Genomic DNA, 20,376 nt, shown 5'->3' on the forward strand with positions numbered 1-20,376 from the left:
AAATATCGATTACTAACTGAACTTTATACCAATTAAGTCCAGCATACGGTGATTTAAACTATCTTCTTAACATCAGTTTAAAACATTATACAGAAGTTAAATGTAAACAAATCAACAAAACAACACAACAGGTGTTGACGCAAACTCGATTCCGTTAAGAACGCGTGGCTTTCTGGCCGCTCTGACGTGCTCTTGTACTCCCTCATAGTCCAAAAATAACAAAAACAGCAGCAGAGTCTATTCAAAAAGGGTCATTGTCCAAACGCACAATTATGAACGAATTCATCCACTTATTTACCTTCTGGAGTTCATCAAACTTCACAAAGAGCAAAGTCTTTCCAACAAACAGTCTGTCATGCCACACCAAACCACGGTCAAAAACACTTCACCTCTTGATTTGCGCCACACCTGTGCCAATTAGTGTGACCTTTAAATACATGGGTAACTAGTCACAGCACCACCTGCTGGTCACCAATTACAGGTAAATCAGTAAACAACAACAGAACTCTAAATAGTCTGGATCATGTTCAGTTCAGAGTCCTTTATTGAGGATATTTCTTTGTACAGATGAAAGGTATTATGCCATGTACATGATAACTGCTGGTGAACTCCCTGGACAGTTGCCATAGCAACCATCTCTGCACTAATTAGTGGTTTCATTCACTCCACATGGTGGAAGTTAAATTAGTCCGTCCTCGTTTGCTGCCTATCTGTCAAATGCACGGCAGACTTCAGTATTAAATTTGTTCAAAAACTCTTTCTTAAAAACACTTCTTCACATTTTGAGGCACAGCACACTGATTTAAAATGTGAATTATTCCAAATTCCAGCAAACCAAATGAAGAAAACACTCTAACTTTCCTCCCTGAGATGAACTGGGACCAAAACTCCCATTTTGAGGCTGAAGTTGTGTGAAAGTAAAACTATAGAGTGATGAATGAATAAACCCCTGAACAGCAGCGACTGTAGGAGCCTCAGCGTGACGCAGACCTGAAGCAGCGCCCCCTGCAGCTACTGGCTCTACATGACAGAAACCACACGACTAAATGCATTCAAAGAGAAACATACATGTGTCAGATCATGTTTGAGACAGTACCATCTGATGAAAGCACATCAGATTACCAAAAGAGAAGCAAAGTGTGTAAAAAATGGACAATTAAAGAGTGTCAGCACTGGTTTAACTGCACATTATTCTCTGCTGAAAGTGGAGTTTGGCACTAAAACTGGGCGAAAAGTTGAATTCCTCCCTGCTAAGAGGTCGTCTGTCACTGGTTTTTCAGCTCAGGAGTTTGTGCAAAATGCATGAATATGCGAATCCTCTAAGTGTGCAACCACAGAGGTGTGTTGATGGATGAGCAGCTGTAGTGGTGGCCGCTGAGGCTAGCAGAAGTCTCTGAGGTTGGAGTGCTGGGTGAGAGGAGTGCTGTAGTCGGAGCTCCAGTCCCTTTCAAACACCTCCCTCAGCTGTGATTGGACGGTCCGCTCCTGAGACCCAGATGCCGTCTGGTTGACGACCAGCGCCGAACCGGCCGTGCTCACGAAGTAGTCGCCCGACCAGTTAGACGTCCCTGAAAACCCAAACACACAGATTCAAGGTTCTTTATTGTCACGCCGGCACACAATCACAGTGTTCGCACTACACCGGTCTCTATAGGATGAACACGTTCAAGTCCCAGCCCTAATCTTAATCATTTCACAACAGAATGACGAGTAAAGTAGTTAGAGTGATTCCTGTTTTTATCCTCCTGACTGTAAACACTTGTGTGTTTTATCAGTCAGCTGCATGAGTGAATAAACTGCTTATTTCACTGCTTGATGCATGAAGTTGTCTTTGTGTGCAGCCTTACCTATGTACGCTACCTTATCGGTCACCATGTATTTGTTGTGGTTGACTCTGGCATAGGGAATCTCCTTCTGCTTGGGAGTCGCAGGCACCACAAACAGCCTCTGGAGAAGAAAACACCAGTTCATCATGCCACTAATGTGTACGACCACCTTTCTAACACAGAAAATTCAAAACACAGCCCATCTACTCACCACCTGGATGTCCAGTTTGCTCTTGGGGTCGTAAACCGAAGCCAGAGACTTCAGGAAGGGAAACATGACGGGCTGAGTGCTTCCCCAGCAGCTGATCAGCAGCCGCACTTTGATCCGCTTCTCGTAGGCAACGCGCCTCAGCTGTGTGTCGATGTCGGCCCAGTACCTGCAGGGGGCGCCACAACCACAGTGAGAAGACACAGGACAAGAACACAAACCGTGCAGGTGTGTGCACTCTCAGTCACTTCACATACTTAATGCTGGTGCAACTACACACCAGCTGTAGCTTTCTTTGTGAACTTCACTTGCTAAAAAACAAGATTATAGATTATATTTACATTCATTTTATAGATATGCTTTTATGTGAAGTTTACTTTCAGCTTAAATTAGTTTTAGTGTTCTATTCTGTATTATGCCTTTTTTATTTTACACATTCTCTCTTGTTTTATTTGAGTTTTTGCTGCCTACTATTTTTCAATTTAACCTTCAATCTTATTCTTTCATTCATAAACTGCCCAGCTTCTTTGTTTGATATGCGTGATAATCTAGCGAAATATTAATTTAACTTATCATTTTTTTCACTATTTATTTAACCGACTGCTCTGCCTTGTCTCCGTATGTCTTACTTGATTGTCTGTGTTGCATGTTTTGACTGTCAAAGCACCTTATGAACGCTGTCCATAAGGGTGGTACATAAATAAAATAAAATAAAAAAATACATTTACTAGATGCTAAAAAGTACCAGATAATAAAAGTTATTTGCCATAAAATATTAGTGGTGTGACATTTTTCTTGAAAGATAAGTGTAACCAGGTTGAAATAATAACAGTATTTTCATATATGAAATTCCACCAACTTCCAGGGATTCATGTAAATAATTATTTCATGTTTTGTATTCTGTGTTTAAAATGTGTTTCATTTTTTTGTTATTGTTGGAGTTATTACCATCTCCTTTAAGAGGTCGCAGTTTGATGAGGTCACTAATATGCGCCGGAAAAAAACACAGGACGTCGGAGTAACGGAGCTGTATGAAAAATGAACTTGCCGCTGGAATCGACACGAGAAGAATGAACTTTATCTTCACGTGAGGGAAACCAAAACAGCGGTATGGACGCTTAATTGATGGACTATTGCTGCACGTCGGAGAGACAGAACGTCGGAGGACGTAGCAGCGGTATGGACAATTAATAAAAGACATTTTCATGTTGGAGAGACTGAGCAGCGTATGGCGCAGGATTAGCCACCATTAAAGGGGAACTTCTCTAGTATGTTGTGGGACACTCATTGAGACTATCCGAGTCGGTCAGTGTGGGGGAAAAAAGCACGTTAGGGTGGACTTTGACGCGGGGGGGGGCAAGTTGCCCTATACTTTTCGCTAGCTGAGCTGCTCGCTGAGCTGCTAAGCTGCCTGCCTGGCTAAATACTGGAGCTATGTCGAAAATTCATTTCTCCATCACTCACATGTATGAAATTACATATGAAAACAGACCCCAGGTTGAAAAAAACCGAAGTTCCCCTTTAACTGCATGTTGAAGAGAAGGTAATAAACGTGTGTTAGCGACGTTCTGCGAGCCATCTCTTTATTCACCACACGACAAAGGAAATAACAGAACACAATGCAGGACTATAATACCGGGTGTGTAGGTGGGATCACGGAGAAGCGCACACACACACACAGGTTACATAAGCTTAACATAAAACTTCACTTCAGTGCTTTGAGCTGAAATGCTAATGTCAATATAAACATGCTAATGCTAATTTATGTTTACTGTAGCATGTTAGCATGCTACATATTTGCTAAATAGCACTAAATACAAGGAACACTGGAGCCTGATGTGAATACCATTAATTTTGCAGACATTTTATCAGAAGGTTTTGAATAAATGAACACTTTGATCTGATAATGATGTGAGATGACAGGTTAAGGATTACTTAGGTGGTAAGTCATCACAAGATGGGGCAGGAATATTTCTATCTGATTTTATCATTCATCTAAATAAACGGAGACATACTTGAAACACATTCAGAATTGAGCTCTGACTCTCCTCAGCTGTTTTCCTGTCAGTTATATTTCACGAGTACCATCAACATTAACTGCACCTCTTGGGATGTGAGAACTCCATGGTGGGCAGGTAGTTCATGACAGCAATGTAGATGAAGCTCTGGGCGTCCTCCATCACGCTGAGGATGGACTGGAGGTCTGGAGTTCTGCCGGCTGCACAGAAGGACGGAGGGGAGCTCTGGCAATAAGAAGGACATAATTCATTTTAACCAACATTTTAAACACTGTAGGAGTCTGACAGATGGTAAAGTATGAGACAGCACCGATCGTCGACTGTAGGAAGATAATGAAGAGACAGTGGGGTATTTCTGGTTTGTGACGGCAGACAAAACTTTATTTCATACATATAAAATGTAAACGAATAGCCTTAAATGCTGGTTTGTTGGTGGTAGCTGTAAGAGATGAAGGAAAACATGCTGCTAAGTGAAGCTAGTCTGCGAAATTTTATTTCTTTTATTTCATGAGGCAGCAGCAGAGGAGACTCATGCACACTGCTTAACTCACAAAGATGCATTCATTAGTGCAGAGTTTTGGTGTTGGACCTCCATCAGGCAAATGAAGAAGCTGAGGAGATTTGGCACCAAAAAGTTGCACAAATAAATGTTACGTTTGCAGTTAGTGTGCAGGAGTTTGAAAGTCTACAAGCAGGGACATAAGCAAGAGTTGATGTTCTATAATGGACTATACGGAAAGCACTGCTGTTTCAGTCTTAAACTAAGTTATATTTGATCTAAATGACAGGTTGGATAGCTCCAGAAACTATTTTGCTCCACCACTTCCTGATGCCTGATCAGGGAAGTTAAGTCTGCGACCACTTTGGTAACATTTTGAAACTGAAATTCAACACTTGAACCCCTTTCACACTGTGATAATGTGCAGAAGTGAGAAAAGGGCCACAGAGTTAACCTCTCTGTCAAGTTGCTCATTTCCATATGTGGTTGTTTCATTGTGTACAAGTGAAAGCAACACTATGAACGTCCCCCTATGAGCTGCTGTGCTCATTTTTAACCCAAATAGCGGTTTGCTTTTCACTCCATCTTGCAATATGAGCATTTGAACTGACTATAAATCTTTTCTGATTTGCTCAGAACTAGTTAGAAACTCTTATGAAGCAGCACGAATAAAAAACATGTGGATCTCACCGACAGATAGACGTCAGACGGCGTGTTGTTGAGCGGCAGCTGCAGAGGTGTGTCTTTGTTGTACAGGGTGGAGAAGTTGACCGGCCATGGCGACGGGATGGACTTACTCTTCCCCAGAAACCAATAAGCTTCAAAGATCTTGCCCAGATCTGCAGCCAAACAGCTGCAGTTGTAGACGACGGCGCCGAGCTCCTTCACCTGGTGACCAAACAGGAAAGAGTACGCAAAAAGTATTTTAGAAGCATCAGCCAGCCACTGCATATGTCTGAGAGCAGATACAACACAAACAAGGATCTAGTCAGGAGAAAACGACCCGGATAAAAGCCATCAAACAAATTCAAGTGTGACAATAGGACCGTGGTGTCTCCAGGCAGTGCAAGATGCAATAGGATCGTCCACTGGCACTTAGAGTCAGGGGCCAGAAGCCCTAGAAGGTGCTTAATGTTTGATTGACATTTTAACAGGCGTGTCGTTGGAAAATTACCAAGTAAGTGAATCCTTGGAAGCGAAGGAGCGGAGCAACTGAGCCGGGGGGAGGGTTTGCAAGGGCACGCAAGAAACCTTTGAAATTTAAAGGCTGAAATGGTGCATTCTGGTGAACTCTGACACCTAGAATTCTTTAAACATGAAGGCTTAAAAAAATGTCTGTATGGGACCTTCTAGGCACCCCCCAAAAACAGCACAAAGTCATGTTAATGTGATGAAACCAAATATCTATACTGGATTCAAATTTAAATGAGCCACATGAAGTCATCACTATGTGTGCTTTCCGATCGACCATGGGAGTGAGCCTCTGCTGTTGAGGAACTTGTGGGGCAATGCCACTGTGTTGTTGCAAGTACACACTACTGATCCCGTATGTTTGGTCCTGTTGTCGCGTCTCTTCCCTCCGCCGGGTGAAAAAATTGCTGGGCATTTGGTGGTTAGAGCGCTTTTCGTACAATTTCCTGGCATGATTTTTCGTTTTCATGTGGTCTATCAGCGCTTGGCATCCTCTGTCGCTGTATTTTGTCTCATCGTCGCACACCATGCACCTCGCTTTCCCAGCTACATCTAACTTTCGATAATGCTCTCCAATCGTCGTTTCCAACTCGTGCTTTTGCCAGCGCACTGTTGACAACTACGTGCGATCCAACCCGATACCCCTTACACCCCATATTTTTTTCTCATCGAATTTGGGCGATTCACGTTGGGTCTCAAAATTGATACCTCGATAAGCGAATTTTCGCGTATCCGCGACCAAATAACATGCCTGTTTTAAGGCTTGAAATAAATTAATGTTTTGTACGAATATTTCACAAAAACACAACACCACAGAGCAACACTGTGCTACAAGGTGAGATGTTGAATGTTGCTATACACGGGAGATGGAGGAGACAAAAGGCCTGGGATAAAAGGCATGACACGAAAACAAAGAAATCAATCAATCATGTTGAGTGAAGAGCTGGTTTTTAGTCTTTTCTTAACGACTGAGAGAGTCTCTGCAGATCGAACAGAGTTTGGGAACTCGTTCCACCATCAGGGAGCCAGAGAGAAGAGTCGAGCTATCCATGGACAATCCCTCAGTGTCATTTCACTAATTTCAGCTTTCGATCGGGAAATAACACCCTTACCTGACTTGATTAAAAGAGTCGCAGCTTCTTTTGTGCTACATTAACTTCTTCAGCTTTTCATGTTTTCAGAAGTTAAAGACGGTGAAAGTAAACCCCGAGGTAGTTTAACAGTTTATACTTGACACATAAAGATTAAGCATGTTAAACTCTTAATTGTTAAGTTGTTTAAGTTTATTTATTATTATTTTTACAATGGGGTGTGCTCAGCAACCAAATCATTATAAAAGAACGTTTATGTCCTTGAGCTAAATACAATTGAAAAAGCCCAGATCAAAGGAAAAACTGAACTGAAAACCAAGAAAAACATTATGAAAGACCTTCCACATTGGCTAGTGTTTCCTTGAATTGTTTCTGTATAGCAGATTTCAGTATAATATCCCTTTCTTTGTCTTTGACTTGTGGTTAAATTAAGATTGACTTGACCTGTAACATCGATCACCTTGTTATAATGTAACGTTCTGCTGGGAAACCTGGAGTCCTGACATTCATGTGGATGTTTTCATGTACCACCTAAACATTATGTTCTTTCATAATGATTTGCTTGCTGAGCTGAAAAAAACCTTGCTTAATCGTGATGTGTCAACAGGTATCTGGCCTGTTACAGCGGTTATGGGAAGTCGGAAAAATGGGATGTTCATGGCAGCAAAATGACCACCAAATATCTGAGTGGCGAAGCTGAAACTGAGATGTGGTTCGAGATATTGATGCCATCGTGGCACTGAAGCCAGTTAATTATCGCTACAGCATCACATGTGACTGAAACTTAAAAGCAGAAGAAGCTAAATCCTGCTTGTTGAGCACATGTTGCAGGAAATTCTAGATTGGAATAAAAACAGATTGTTTTTCCAAGTTACTCAGTGATTGTATTTGGCCCCAAAAATGAAACCTCAAAGATCAGTGCTCACTTTGACTCCATGTCACTAAAAGTTACAAATCAAGCCAGAAACTTCCGTGTCATGATTGACCCAGACCTGAATTTTAGCAACCACTTCAAAGCTGTTACTATATCTGCCCATTAGCACCTGAAGAACATTGCTAGAATCGAGGGGGTAGGTTAGATTACTGTAATGGTTTCTTTACAGGTCTTTGACCAAAATCCATCTGGACTTCTTATCTTCATATGAAGCATCCAGGTCCGTCAGGTCATCAGGGACAGGTTTCCTGAGTGTTCCCAGAATAAGAACCAAGACTAGTGAAGCAGCGTTCAGCTATGATGCTCCTCACCTGTGGAACAAACTTCCTGAACACCTGAGGTCTGCTTAAACTGTTGACTCTTTAAATCAGGCCTGAAAACCAGATTGTTTAGATGCTCAGTCTGTTTTCTTGTCTTTTCATGCACTTTTATTATCTTAATGTCTAATTCTAGTTCTATGACTTTAATGTATATCTACCTTTAAATCGTTCTTCTGAATGTATTTCTTTGCCATTTTAAATCACCTTCAATTGCTTTGTGTATGAATTGTTCCATATACAAATAAATTTACCTTGCTGCAAAAAACAACAACAATCCGATTCCATTCAGTGATCAATAAAAGCATTCAGGCAGCACATTTAAAAAGCGACAGCCTGTGCGTGTTTGTGTACCTGTGTGAGAGACCTCCAGTCCATGTTGGCGCTGCCGATGTAAATGTGCTTCTTATCTACGACCCAGAATTTGGTGTGAAGGACGCCTGACGTCAGCTCCCTCATGTTCACTTTCCTGATATCGGCTCCTAAAACACACCAACACAATAATATTTGTTAGTTCCGAACACCAAAAATGACGTCAGCAGGAAGACATTAATTCACTAAACTCAAAAAATTGTCTCAGGCTGTGTATTAGTTAATGCTTTGGAGACACTGAAGGCAGCTGAAAACTCCCAAATTAAGAGAAATTTGAATTAAAATTACATTATGGTGATGTTTTGTACTTCTTTGTTGTTTAATGTAAAGGCACTGTAGAAATAATAATATTATTTATTATTATTATTATTATGGATGTTTTTCGGCAGAGGATGCTAATACTAGTTCAAATCTTTAAAAAAAGACATATCAAGGAGTTAAATTATGTTATTCTCTCTTTGTGCAACAGTGGACATTAAATAAACTCTTAGAAGGTTCTGAGATAAAAATATAATATAAATTTAGAAACATATTTATACAAAATAAGATTTAAAAAGGCAAAAACTAAGTAAATGAAGAACTAGAAAGCATTAAAACACCTAAAAAAATCTGTCTTTTTTCACAAAAATAGAAAAAGCTTTCATGCTGTTAATGGATTTTTCTGTAGAGTTTCTGTTTCTTCTTTTTACTCATCAGTTTCAGCTTATTTTTTACACTTTAATTAAAAATACAGACATTGAAATTGTGCAACAGGATATACAGTATGTAATATATAAAGTAATTAAATGTTAAAGTACAAATAGAAAGTAAATATTAAGATTGAGAATGGTTCAATTCAGCATTATTATATTACTAACGTCTTTGTGATATGGAAATATGTGATATACATATTTAAGTCCAAAGCAAAATACTGCACGTCCCTGTAAACACATTTAAAAGTTCAATAAATCATTTTGTTAGTTCAGAGTTTAAGCTAGCTCAGCATTACTGATTAGGATGATACATCATTTTACCAAATCAGCACAATGCTCAGCCGCAGCTTTCATAACCACCTCATGTTTCCGGGCTCTCGCTCTCAAACACCAAAAGTCCAACGGTAAAAAACACAAACAAATGAACACAAATACTGTGAATATTAATTCTAATATTGAAATACTGTCCAGACGGGTCCATCGGCTGATCACCTGATTCGCTGAGCAGTTGGAGGTCGTCCTGTGGTTGACTCTCCTGTGGTGTGTTCACTGCGATTCGAACTGATAACTTCGCTGATAGTTCAGACAGTTTCTGCAGAACCGCCTCACCCTGCAAATGCAGCAAGAAAATTCAACCTTAGACTGTATTTAGAACTCTGCAAGGCAAAAAAAAGAGCCTATAATTAATGATCTCAAATAAAAGAAATGTTAAAATCATAAATTCATGAAGGGAAAAATAGAAACAGAACTGTTCAGATACGTGTTATTAAATTCCAAATCAGATAAAACGATCGATAATATTATAAAACAAACAGACAAAAAATAGTTATATTATACTGGATTGAGTTGGATAATAGATCCAAAAATGACTAACATATCCAGTAATTAATAAAGCGGGGTTAGCTGAAAGAGTATATGTGAGGAAACACTGCTAATGATTAAAAAACAAGAAAAGCAGTCAGAGAGCGCAGTAAGGCTGTCCATTCCACCTTAACAGATATTCAGCTTTTTTTTTTTTTTTTTTTTTTAGAAATTTAGCATTTGTTTATTAGTTATTTCTGATCAGAAATCACAGCAACATAGAATGTGGCCATTTACTATAGATGTGCTCACAAACAAAATGATCTTGCGGCATGTGCACGTTATGTACCGATACCAAATCATGTGACCTAAATATGTAGCGAGCAGCAGGAATTGATGGGGCTCAGAAATACCTCCACAATTTAATCAACTGTTCCTTGTATCATTTCCCACAGATAAATCCTGATAAGTCCACAGCAGTCGATTTGCCGAAATGTACGCCGATCATCACATAACTCTGGCAATAATTCAGTCTTGTATAAGTTCCATTTTACTTAAATCCAATTAAGCTAATTCTACACAGACGAAACAAAACTCACTACAACCAGAACCACCAGAATATGATGTTAGATGAGCAGATAAAACCTGAAATCTGAGATTAGGGCTTAGTTTCTGCCTGTCGACATTAAATTAACTCTTTACACAATCATGCAGAGCTCCAGCTGACCTGATCGGCCGTCTCCTCGTGAGTGTGGGTGTCCTTGTTGGTGAGCGTCCAGTAGAAGGAGGCGACGTCGAGGCTGCTGCGAGCCTCGTCCATCAGACTCATCCAGGCCTGGAAGATGGAGGGATGAGTGGTGCTGGAGTTAAACTGCAGCCCTTCAGGGATACTTTCCACCAGAACAATCCTGACAGGAGAGAAGATAATGTTTAATATCTGAACCCGTTGATGGATCAGTCCAGATTTATTATCTGATGTGGGACGTGTAAGAAACTGCAGCACAGAAATGCCAGAGTCGGGTTTGTCGACTGTGCTGCTGTTATATAGTTTGTCAAGTTTATTATTCAGCTGTTAAATATTACACTCAGCAGACACTCTGCCAAGTTTTACTTTAATAAAATTGACGGACAGACGAAGTGAGAGGATCTTGAGTTGGGATTGTTTCGTCAGCTTCTGTCAAACACAGCTTTTGAGCAAGCATAGATGGAAAGTCTCGGTCACAATTTGCTCGGAATAATGGAAAGTTCGAACATTTGCGGAATCTGCTCCAGAAAGTAAGTTGATGTTTGCGTTATGAACTGTTTTTAAGAAGGAATAGGAGTGGTGGAAGTTCAGGGATATCGAGGCAAATACAGAGACGCACTGGAGACTCAGATGATTTAGGTTGTGAGTAATGTTTACTGATATCAGAAGAAGTGACACCGACAGAGCAGCAGTTCATGCAAGCAATGCCAGCATCAGTTCTGAGGATTCTCTCTGATCTTCGGGTATGTACTCTAGTTGGGAGAAGGTCAGATTTAGATTACAGACCAACATGGAAACAACTAGACTGTGTAGTCACGTCAGAATAAACAATATTTAATCTCCTACAGCATGTCTAAAGGCCATTATGACATTAGTAAGGGTAGAGAATAGTTTTTCCTTCACAACAGGTAGATATCAGATTTCTGAAATCCTTTTCAGGACGAGCTACACTTCAGAGCAGATTCTGCTGACCAGATTTGTCATTTTAACAAGATTTTCTTTTGTGATTAATAAAGTTTGATCCTTTGTCTCATCTTAGTTTTTAATTCTTTCAACAACTGCAACCATGTACAAAAAGTGTTTGAGGCAATACTTCCTACATGTACTGTATCAATTATGTGGTAGTGCAGCTAATTTTTACATGAATAGATAAATTATTTGGTCTATAAAACATCAGAAAATATTGGAAAATGTTCATCACAACTTCCTAAAACCCAACATGATGCTGTCACATGCTTTGTCTTCATTGCACAACAGTCCAAAACCCAAAGAAAATTACTTAACACTGAATGAAACGCACAAAAGTAGAAAAGCTGGAACAGGTACATTTTTGGTACCTTTGAGAGAAAAATTAATCATATTTCCAGTGAACAATAATACTGAATATTGACTAACCGTTGTGACGTTATACAGCAGGTTTTGGACAAAATGTGCTGCTTTAAATGTGAAAACTGAATGTTGGTCTGTGGATCGTGTGCACGCTGAACAGATCACGTTTGCTTACTTGCAGGGGTCCGAGCAGGCCTCGACCGTCGGCAGGCGGAGGCTGACGTTTGGTGCTGGATATTCAGAGAAGACATTCGGTGTCAGAATGCTGTGGAGCGCCACGGCGGTCAGCAGCACACTGAACCCAGTGGCCATCACTACCAAACACCTGTAATACTGGGGGGACGGAGAGGAGCACGGTGATAACCTGAGATCGTTGTTTAGCTTTAAGTAGATTACAATTTACTTCTGTGAGCATTTCTTTGTATTCTTTAACTGGGTGTGTGTTTATTAAGGTAGAAAATGACTATAAACGACTTAATTTGTCGCTTACCATCTGTGCTTTCCTGTTGGAGTCTTGCTTTTTACACTCCATGTCGACCAGCTGCATGCATCAGAGAAACACATCAACAAAGTCACTACACAATACTGTCAGTATTTCTATTACAAACTGAACCATAAATCTCCAATAATACACGGACGCTGAAAAAAAGAAAAGCAAGAATTACAGTCAGCACTGCCACTCACTCAGTTTTGCTTCAATAAAGCAATTCACTGTAATAAATATCAGAAACTGTGGTAGTTCTCCACACATCTTCACTTCCTCAGGTTGTGTTTGAATCCCCTGATCTCTCCCATTTATACTGTGTGTTACTGTATATTCAGGACATTACAGGACAACATCAACATTAAAAGGATATTTTTCAAGATGAAAATAAGCAGGAGATAAAAAATAACGACATCTTCTATCATTAGACTGCCAGCGAGGGAGCAGGGAGTTTATTTCTTTCTTGTTTGTCTGATCACTGTACAAATCACGGAGCCTGCATCAGGTAATCTGCCCAACTTGACATTAAATAATTCATCTTTTGTGCAGAAAGTGACAAAATTCCAAATCCAGTCTGACTGTCAAAACTAATGTCAAAGAACATAAATCAGACTTCCAAAATGCGAGCACATAAATGTTCACATTTTAACCAAGCTGTAACCAGGAAATGTCAATAATCACATTCTATCAAATGTGAAAAAAATGATTAAAAATGATAACAGATTATCAACTCATTCAACCAAAGCGTGAAAAACTGCTTTACCTGGTCGTAATTGATGTCTGTCTTCATGTTCACAGACAAAATGAGATCTGATTTCGTCCACCTCCGTCCTGTCAGCTCCGGTCAGACGTTGCTGTGTGACTCTGAAGTAAAACACGAGGAACAAAACACACAATGTGACGTCACATCTTCACGTTTCTGCTGTAAAGACTTAACGTTTAACCCGATGTGAAGCTGCATGAGGAAACTTTCTTACAGTGGCAGCTCCGAATGGCAAAAACATTCTAACCTTCTAATATGACATCGGCAAACTGCACCCAGCAGCAACTGATGTTCATGTAAAAATGGACTGATTTGGAATAAAGAGCAACCTAAAGGGCTGATATGTGAGTAAGAGACACTCAAATGTGTTTGACTTAAAGCAGCTGCATAGTTCTGAAACAACACAAATGTCTCTCTGCCACTCACACACACACCGCCACTTATCCTTTATAGACTTGACAAAGAGAAGGTTCTGGATGCTTTTCAATGCCAAATACATAGAATGAACTGCACAGCATAAAGACACACAGCTCCAGCTGCTGACACACTGCCTGACACACTCAGCTTGTAGACAAAAAAATCCTACTTCTAAAAAACTAACAAGAGTTAAAAATGTACTATTTTGACTGCTTACTTCATAGAAAGAGGAAGTAAAGAAGCCGAAATGCTGAAAGCAGCAGTGTGACTTGGCAAAGCTGTAATATCGCTGAGCTGGCAGTCACAAGAGTCCGTGTCTCATCAAACAAACATGTGACTTATCGCCGCTCCTGGAACAGGACGAAGAGTATAATGTGCCCTCAAATTAAAGCTTTGATTTTCAGATGATGCACAGAATCAACTGAAAGTCAACTTTCACGTCACGCTCATGCAGAAAACCAGCTCTTCAACTTACACAACATATTTTCATTTTAACTAACTGGGTATTCTTGAAAAACGATTTAAAAGAATGCAACAGTGTTTCCTTTCGTACCTGTATGCAACTCAGTGGGAAAAGCTGATGTCGCCACTTCGTGTTATTGGAGCTGATGAAGAGAATTCTTTGGTTAAAAAGAGGGTCAAATTGGTGTGAAATGTCATTTGCTTGTCTGAAAAACTATCAGCTGGAAAACTACTGAGCTGAATTTAATGACTATTGGTGGAAAAGTGGGACCTGGGTAAAAAAAATAGAAGCCATTAAACTCTGGGGCAGATTCAGACAGCTTTAAGTGAAATTAACCTTGAAGGACGATGTGCTCTGAGTTTCCTTCTAGCTACTAAAATGCGTCTCTTAAGTAGTATTCACTACTACAGTAATATACAGGGAATATTCAGGTTTTGTTTCCAACATAAATTAAGCCAAAAATAAAATTGTACTTGTGAGTGTAGTTTTAAGAAAAAGGAAAGATTTAAAAAGCAAGAGCAAGCAAGGCTGTGAAAAGTGAATATCGGCTTGCAGAAATATGAGTATCTCTGCTAAACTAAATAAACTCAAGCTTCAGATAAGAGCTATATATAGAGGGAAAGGAGGTCATACAGTTACAGCATAGGCATAGAAAAAAAACAAAAGATAGTGTGTGCATTTACTGAAAACGCAACATTGCTGTATGATAACGAAACTGAGTGTGAAATAAGGAATAGAGGCACTGTGGAAGACAATATATACTGAATTTAAAACTGAAACTACAGGCCAAGTTCTCAAGTTGAATCAAAATTGTGACAAGAAACACATTTCTGAAGCTGTATGGAATGAAATTTCTAAATTAAATGGAAGTGTCACTGCGACGGAATCCCATTTTACTCTTCTTGCATTGATATTTACAAAGCAGACTATCTCTCAGTCTATAGACACCTGTGCTATATTAGCTACTGTAGCTATTGACTATTAAATTAATCACCATCTATTTTGATAATTCGTAGAACATTTTAAGTGATTTTCTTAGGAGAAAAGCTAATTCTAGCTTCCTAAATGTAATTATTTTCTGGTTTCCTTACTTCTCAGTGGCATTATTGTGAATTTCATTGATTTGTGAATGAACAAGCCATTTGAGAATGGTACCTTGGCCTTTGGGAAAACACTGACTGACATTTTCTAATACATTTTACAGATCAAAGGAGAATAATTGCAAGTTCTATCTCCAAATATGTATAGATAGTATGGCATACATTGATATTTGGAAGCCATACATACCATATATAGATAATATAGCATGCAAAGTAAACAAAAAAGCTCATACTGTCTTTGTTGCACATCTGCCAGATATTTTAGATTCTGTTTCAAATTACAAGTGAAAGCAGAAGACAAAGAAAGAGCTTGTTTATCTGTACAGAGCAGCAAATGAAATTAGAGGAAACAACTCAGAGTGGAACAAGTTACTCAACAGATTTGGCTCAAGTTATAGAAGTGTGTCACAGAGGATTCCCCAATTACTAAACTGGCCAAATAAATAAGGAAAGATCAACTTATTCGAAGATATAGGTTGCTAGCTGAAAGCACAATACAGTTTAAGCTCATTCATAAATGCAGTACAATTTAGGTCAACTGTGCGGTTTAGGGAGGATTTGAATGTTTTAAAACGTACATTAGGGAAATAAACAACTCATCTTATCTCATATTAACCATTACTTCCTTTTATAAACTCAAACTGGAGAAAGTTTCACGTTTAACAAGCAGACAGAGAGTCGCTGACACCGCTAAACAACAAAAACAGTCACATTTAGCTGTAATAAAAACAGTCAACCCACCTGTTATTATGCGTCCAGGTAGCTCAAATCCCGCCTACAGCAGCGTCGACGTATATTCTTTACATAAAATATCATTCAACGTTGTTGTTTCATAGTTAAATAAGTAAACCAACAAAAAAGGAACCCTTTTGCTGTGTTGTACCGACTTGGCAGCACACCGGACAGTAGAGCAGCTTGGTCATGTGATCCAAGCAGAGCAGCCCATTGGAGGAGAGCTCTGGTGACGTCTGTTGAAGTTACAGTAGTGCAATCCTCATTTTTCACCAGCAGAGTCCGTTGTGAGTACAACTGGAGGCGAATTAGATTTAATAAATATGTTAAAACTTATGCATTGCACGTCAATTTAGGCACAATAAATAACAGAAAATCAATGTTAAATCTTATTATTTTGTGATTTATGTTTATTTGGCGTCTTCATTCCGAATCTTTCCTCACTTCAGACCCAACTTTCGGCCTGCAAGTACAACAGGTGAGCTGAACAAACGCTGGACTTTCCCCAAGCTAATCCTCTGGGCTTCATGAAACACCGGTATGGACGCAGCTAACATGATTCTGCTACACTAGAAGGCGGTGGTGATACATTTAGCAACACTTTTTGACTCATTTGTGAAAAAAAAAGCAGATGTTTTATGGTATGAGGCAGCTCTGTCTGATTTTCGTCGTTAACTTCTACAACAGGTGGTTCTGTGGCCTTTAGTTGATTCATTACTCATTTAACATGATGTGTTGCACACTCACATGTCAATGCAACATTTGATTTCAGCTTTGAGGCCATAGACTGTATATAAAGATGGACGTAGCATCTGGCTCCAAAAATGAAGCCCACCCGGAAGTGTCAAAAACTTGCAATATCACGCCGTCCGCTAGGGTTGGCTCCAAAAAGCTTTTGCTCCATAGACCCCAATTCATCACCGGAAAAAATAAAATTTGATAGACTGATTTTCTACAGCTCAGGATTTTTTTCCCGTTAGTATTCATGGTCAAAATGAGAGATCAGGTGGCCGATCTGAAAATAAATCAATACTGAATTTTAAATAAATCGTTAAAGTTGGCGGAGCCAGGGGGCGTGGCTATACTTGACAGACAGTCTTGTCTGGAATGATTGACAGATCCGTTAGGGCGAGGCTTTCAGCAGTCTGACTTCAGTCTGGCCCGCCCACAGACTGGTCCTGCCCCTAGTTGCTCTCCGGTCCAGCCTGTTTGATGACGCTTTTTACGTCACTGGCTCCAAAAAATCCAAAATGGCGACCAGGAAGTAGCAAAATCCGGGCTTCATTTTCTCGGCGCTGAAACCAACGGGTGACGTCACGGTTAGTTCACGCCTGTTTGTGGCCAAACAACTGTATCCATTAATGTATTCTTGTTGGTTACTAGGAACGTTACCAGGGAAAAATAAGTGGTATGCAACTCCTGCTTCAAAAATCTGTATTTTTATCAATGGTAATTTGTGCTTTTGCAACATTTGACATTTTTGAAATTACTCTTTTTTTTGTGTTTACAACAGTGGAAAATGGTATTGTTTTACATGTATGTGCTGTTATTTGATAGAAAACGTGTGCATTTTAAGGAGTGAAATATGGTAAATCAACTGATATTTATTACAGATGTTTTCCTACTTTTAGTAATGTACAGATAATACCTAACAAACACAAAAATAAAAACACAGCCAAAAGTATTGAGCTACATGCTGACTGTTAAAAAAAATAGCAACCAAAAATATGCAAAAATGTCCAGATCAATAACCAGTTATTTCTTACAAATAGTAATTTGCTCTCGTTCAATATCTGAAGGTAAATTACACAGTTCCATTGTGTATAAAATAACTAAAAATATCAATATTTTGCATATATTTGACAATGCATTTACAGTTTTTGATTTTAAACCTTTGCTTCCTTGTCTGTCATGCTTGTTCACAGATCTTCACAGTTTTTTTTCATGTTTTCTTTTTCTTTAGCACCACTTTGTGTCTTCTATTTTTACGAGAATTGCAAACTGGAGGCTAAATGTTTTTATCACTCGACCCTTAATGTTGTGTGTGGGTTTAGTTCTGCTTGGGAAGAGTCCTGTTTTCATGAGGTTTCACAGTTCCGTGGCTGTTGAAGTACTTTGAGTGCTGAAGTATCAAAATCATGTTGTAGGTCACTTCAAGGTGTGATCAAGTTACTGCAGCAGATCTGTAAGTTTGTTTAGAACACGAGTTTGGAAAGACTCGCAAGACTTTAAATTGGACATTTCCTAAAATTTACATCTGCCTATGGAGCTTTCCAAAGTTTAGACTTTCAATAATGATAATAACATATAAATGTTTCTATAGTTGCAGTAAATTAGTTTTTTCCTCTGTGTATTATGTTTTTCTCTTAGTTTTTTTTGTTGTCTCCATTCTCTTAAACATCTGTCCTCTTCTCATACCTTCCCAGAAAATTTCAGCCAAATTTGTTCGACTGTTTTTGAGTTTTGTTGCTAACAGACGGACAGACAGACAAACCAACGTCGATCATCACGTAACTCCACAAAGAGAGAAATATTTTTATTTAGAACTATTTTTGCTTCATTCCAGATTATTGTGAATTATTTGTGATTTTTTGGTCTTTTATTGGCTTTATTAGACAGGCTAGTAGAGAGACAGACTGGAAAGTAGGGTTAACAATGAGGGGGGAGACCTGCAGCAAAGGGCCGTGAGCTGGAATCAAACCCAGGCCGCTGCATCAGGGACTATAGCTCCTGTTTATAGGTCACCTGTTCAACCAGTTGAGCTATCTGGGTGCCCAGCAGCAGGTCATTTTTGACCCTTTGGACAAGAGAAGTGTACAGGATCTTAAGACAACACCAGGGTTAAGAGTCTAATGTACCTATTTTTCTTCCTCCTCAGCCTCCATGAAGCCTCGCTGAGTTTCAACCAGCGGAGGTGAAGATGAAGTTTGTTCAGCTCCAGTTGAAGGTGAGGAATATTCATTCATAAAAAGCATGTCACTATTTGCTTTTCCAGCTCTAGCTGATATCGATCTGGGCTGCAGGTCAAGTGCTTTTCTCCAGATATCCGACTGTAGCAGCGACCAGCTCTGAACTGGATATTAAACTCTAACATACTTCAGCAGGTTAAACAGTTGATCTCTTTACTTTTCCTTCTAGATTTGATGTGTTCTGTAGCAAAATGAACTCGATGCGGTGGACAGTGTGAGGAGATTTAAACCCTTTCTTAGCGTTCTTGTCCATCAAAATAAACGAAAAATAGCCATGAACTTCTCTTTTTAATATGATGTGTTTGTTTCCTGGAAAGCTTGAGGATAAATCCTCTGTTTCAGGATGTTTAACAGGCTTCATTTGGATTTATCGAGGAGGGTGGAGGAGGGTGCTGTGTTATTTACACTGGATGATGTGAGGATGGAATTAATTAGCAAATTAGCAGATTAAATGTTGATAAAATTACACCCGGCATGAATTAGCTGAAAAACAGAAGCTTGATTGATAATATGCTTCACAGAAATTCATAAATGCACAGTCCAAAACAAATAGAATTTGTCCAAACCAAATAGTAATTTAAAATTAACCGTCAAAATCATAACTCTTCAGGTTTGCACTGTGGTAATGGTTTTGTGTATTTATCACTTTTTAACCCTCTAAGACCCAAAATATAAAAAGATAAACAAACAAATAACTATACATATATATGTATGTATATATATATATATATATATATATATATATATATATATACATATATATATATATATATAAACCCAAATCAAGAAAAAATTGAAAAAAAAGCAAAATAATATAAATTTATACATGTAAATATATAAATAATAGAAAATAATGGAAAAAATAAAACTGATGTTATATTTTGTATACATATATCAATTTGTATATACAAGAAGATTCATTGCCTTTAACTTTCTTATTTTTTTGTACAACTTTATTTTTAATTTTTCGAAGTATTAACCTCAAACTATCCAATTTTATCTCATTCAAATTTTACAGTAATCAAACCTAGCTAATATCGCTCCTTTTAAATGTAGCTCTTAAACAGATATGTCAGGAAAAATATGAATAAAATATGAGCATTTTCTGCGCACATGATATTCTAGTACTTTTTCTGTAGCTGTAAGCCAGTAACAAATAATAAGACGTGACTACAGCAATTCATTCTTGGATAATAGTAAAGAAATTAGTACTTTAATTGAACTGCGTGTTGTTTAGAGGTGGTAGCCAGGTATTAAATATGTTGCCTGAAGGAACAAACATATGGTATATTTTGTATATAAAGAAAGCCTTCTACTCCCTACATGTAGTTTTTATATACATATAATAATATAATTTCTACTAGAAACTTGCTTGTATTATCAGCTTTCCTGTGGTTGGTTGGGTTTTATTCCAACAGGTGGCGC

At 38.8% G+C, this 20,376-nt stretch overlaps 1 protein-coding gene and 1 long non-coding RNA gene across 3 annotated transcripts in view; one reads left to right on the forward strand and one right to left on the reverse strand.

Moving 5' to 3' along the window:
• Positions 1–526: 526 nt before the first annotated feature.
• On the reverse strand, positions 527–16,173 carry pld3 (phospholipase D family, member 3). Of its 2 annotated transcripts, XM_022194151.2 has the most exons (13): positions 15,992–16,173; positions 14,241–14,292; positions 13,271–13,371; positions 12,514–12,564; positions 12,199–12,356; positions 10,677–10,857; positions 9,641–9,758; positions 8,439–8,566; positions 5,242–5,439; positions 4,138–4,277; positions 2,038–2,203; positions 1,848–1,947; positions 527–1,568 (listed from the first exon to the last, which is right to left on the reverse strand). In XM_022194151.2, the coding sequence occupies exons 3-13, from the start codon at positions 13,295–13,297 to the stop codon at positions 1,381–1,383; spliced, it is 1,455 nt and encodes a 484-aa protein (XP_022049843.1). In that variant the 5' UTR covers positions 13,298–13,371; positions 14,241–14,292; positions 15,992–16,173; the 3' UTR covers positions 527–1,380. The 2 variants fall into 2 exon arrangements, with proteins under 2 accessions (XP_022049843.1, XP_022049844.1); XM_022194152.2 differs by lacking the exon at positions 14,241–14,292.
• Positions 16,174–16,245: 72 nt separating this feature from the next.
• Positions 16,246–20,376, forward strand: part of LOC110951201 (uncharacterized) — an 86,797-nt gene continuing 82,666 nt past the window's right edge. The window contains exons 1-3 of the long non-coding RNA XR_002595704.2: positions 16,246–16,269; positions 16,432–16,520; positions 18,861–18,929. This is a non-coding gene — a long non-coding RNA (uncharacterized LOC110951201). The remainder of the gene's footprint in view (positions 16,270–16,431; positions 16,521–18,860; positions 18,930–20,376) is intronic.

This window comes from Acanthochromis polyacanthus, chromosome 13, assembly GCF_021347895.1.
Source record: "Acanthochromis polyacanthus isolate Apoly-LR-REF ecotype Palm Island chromosome 13, KAUST_Apoly_ChrSc, whole genome shotgun sequence".
NCBI lineage: Eukaryota > Metazoa > Chordata > Actinopteri > Pomacentridae > Acanthochromis > Acanthochromis polyacanthus.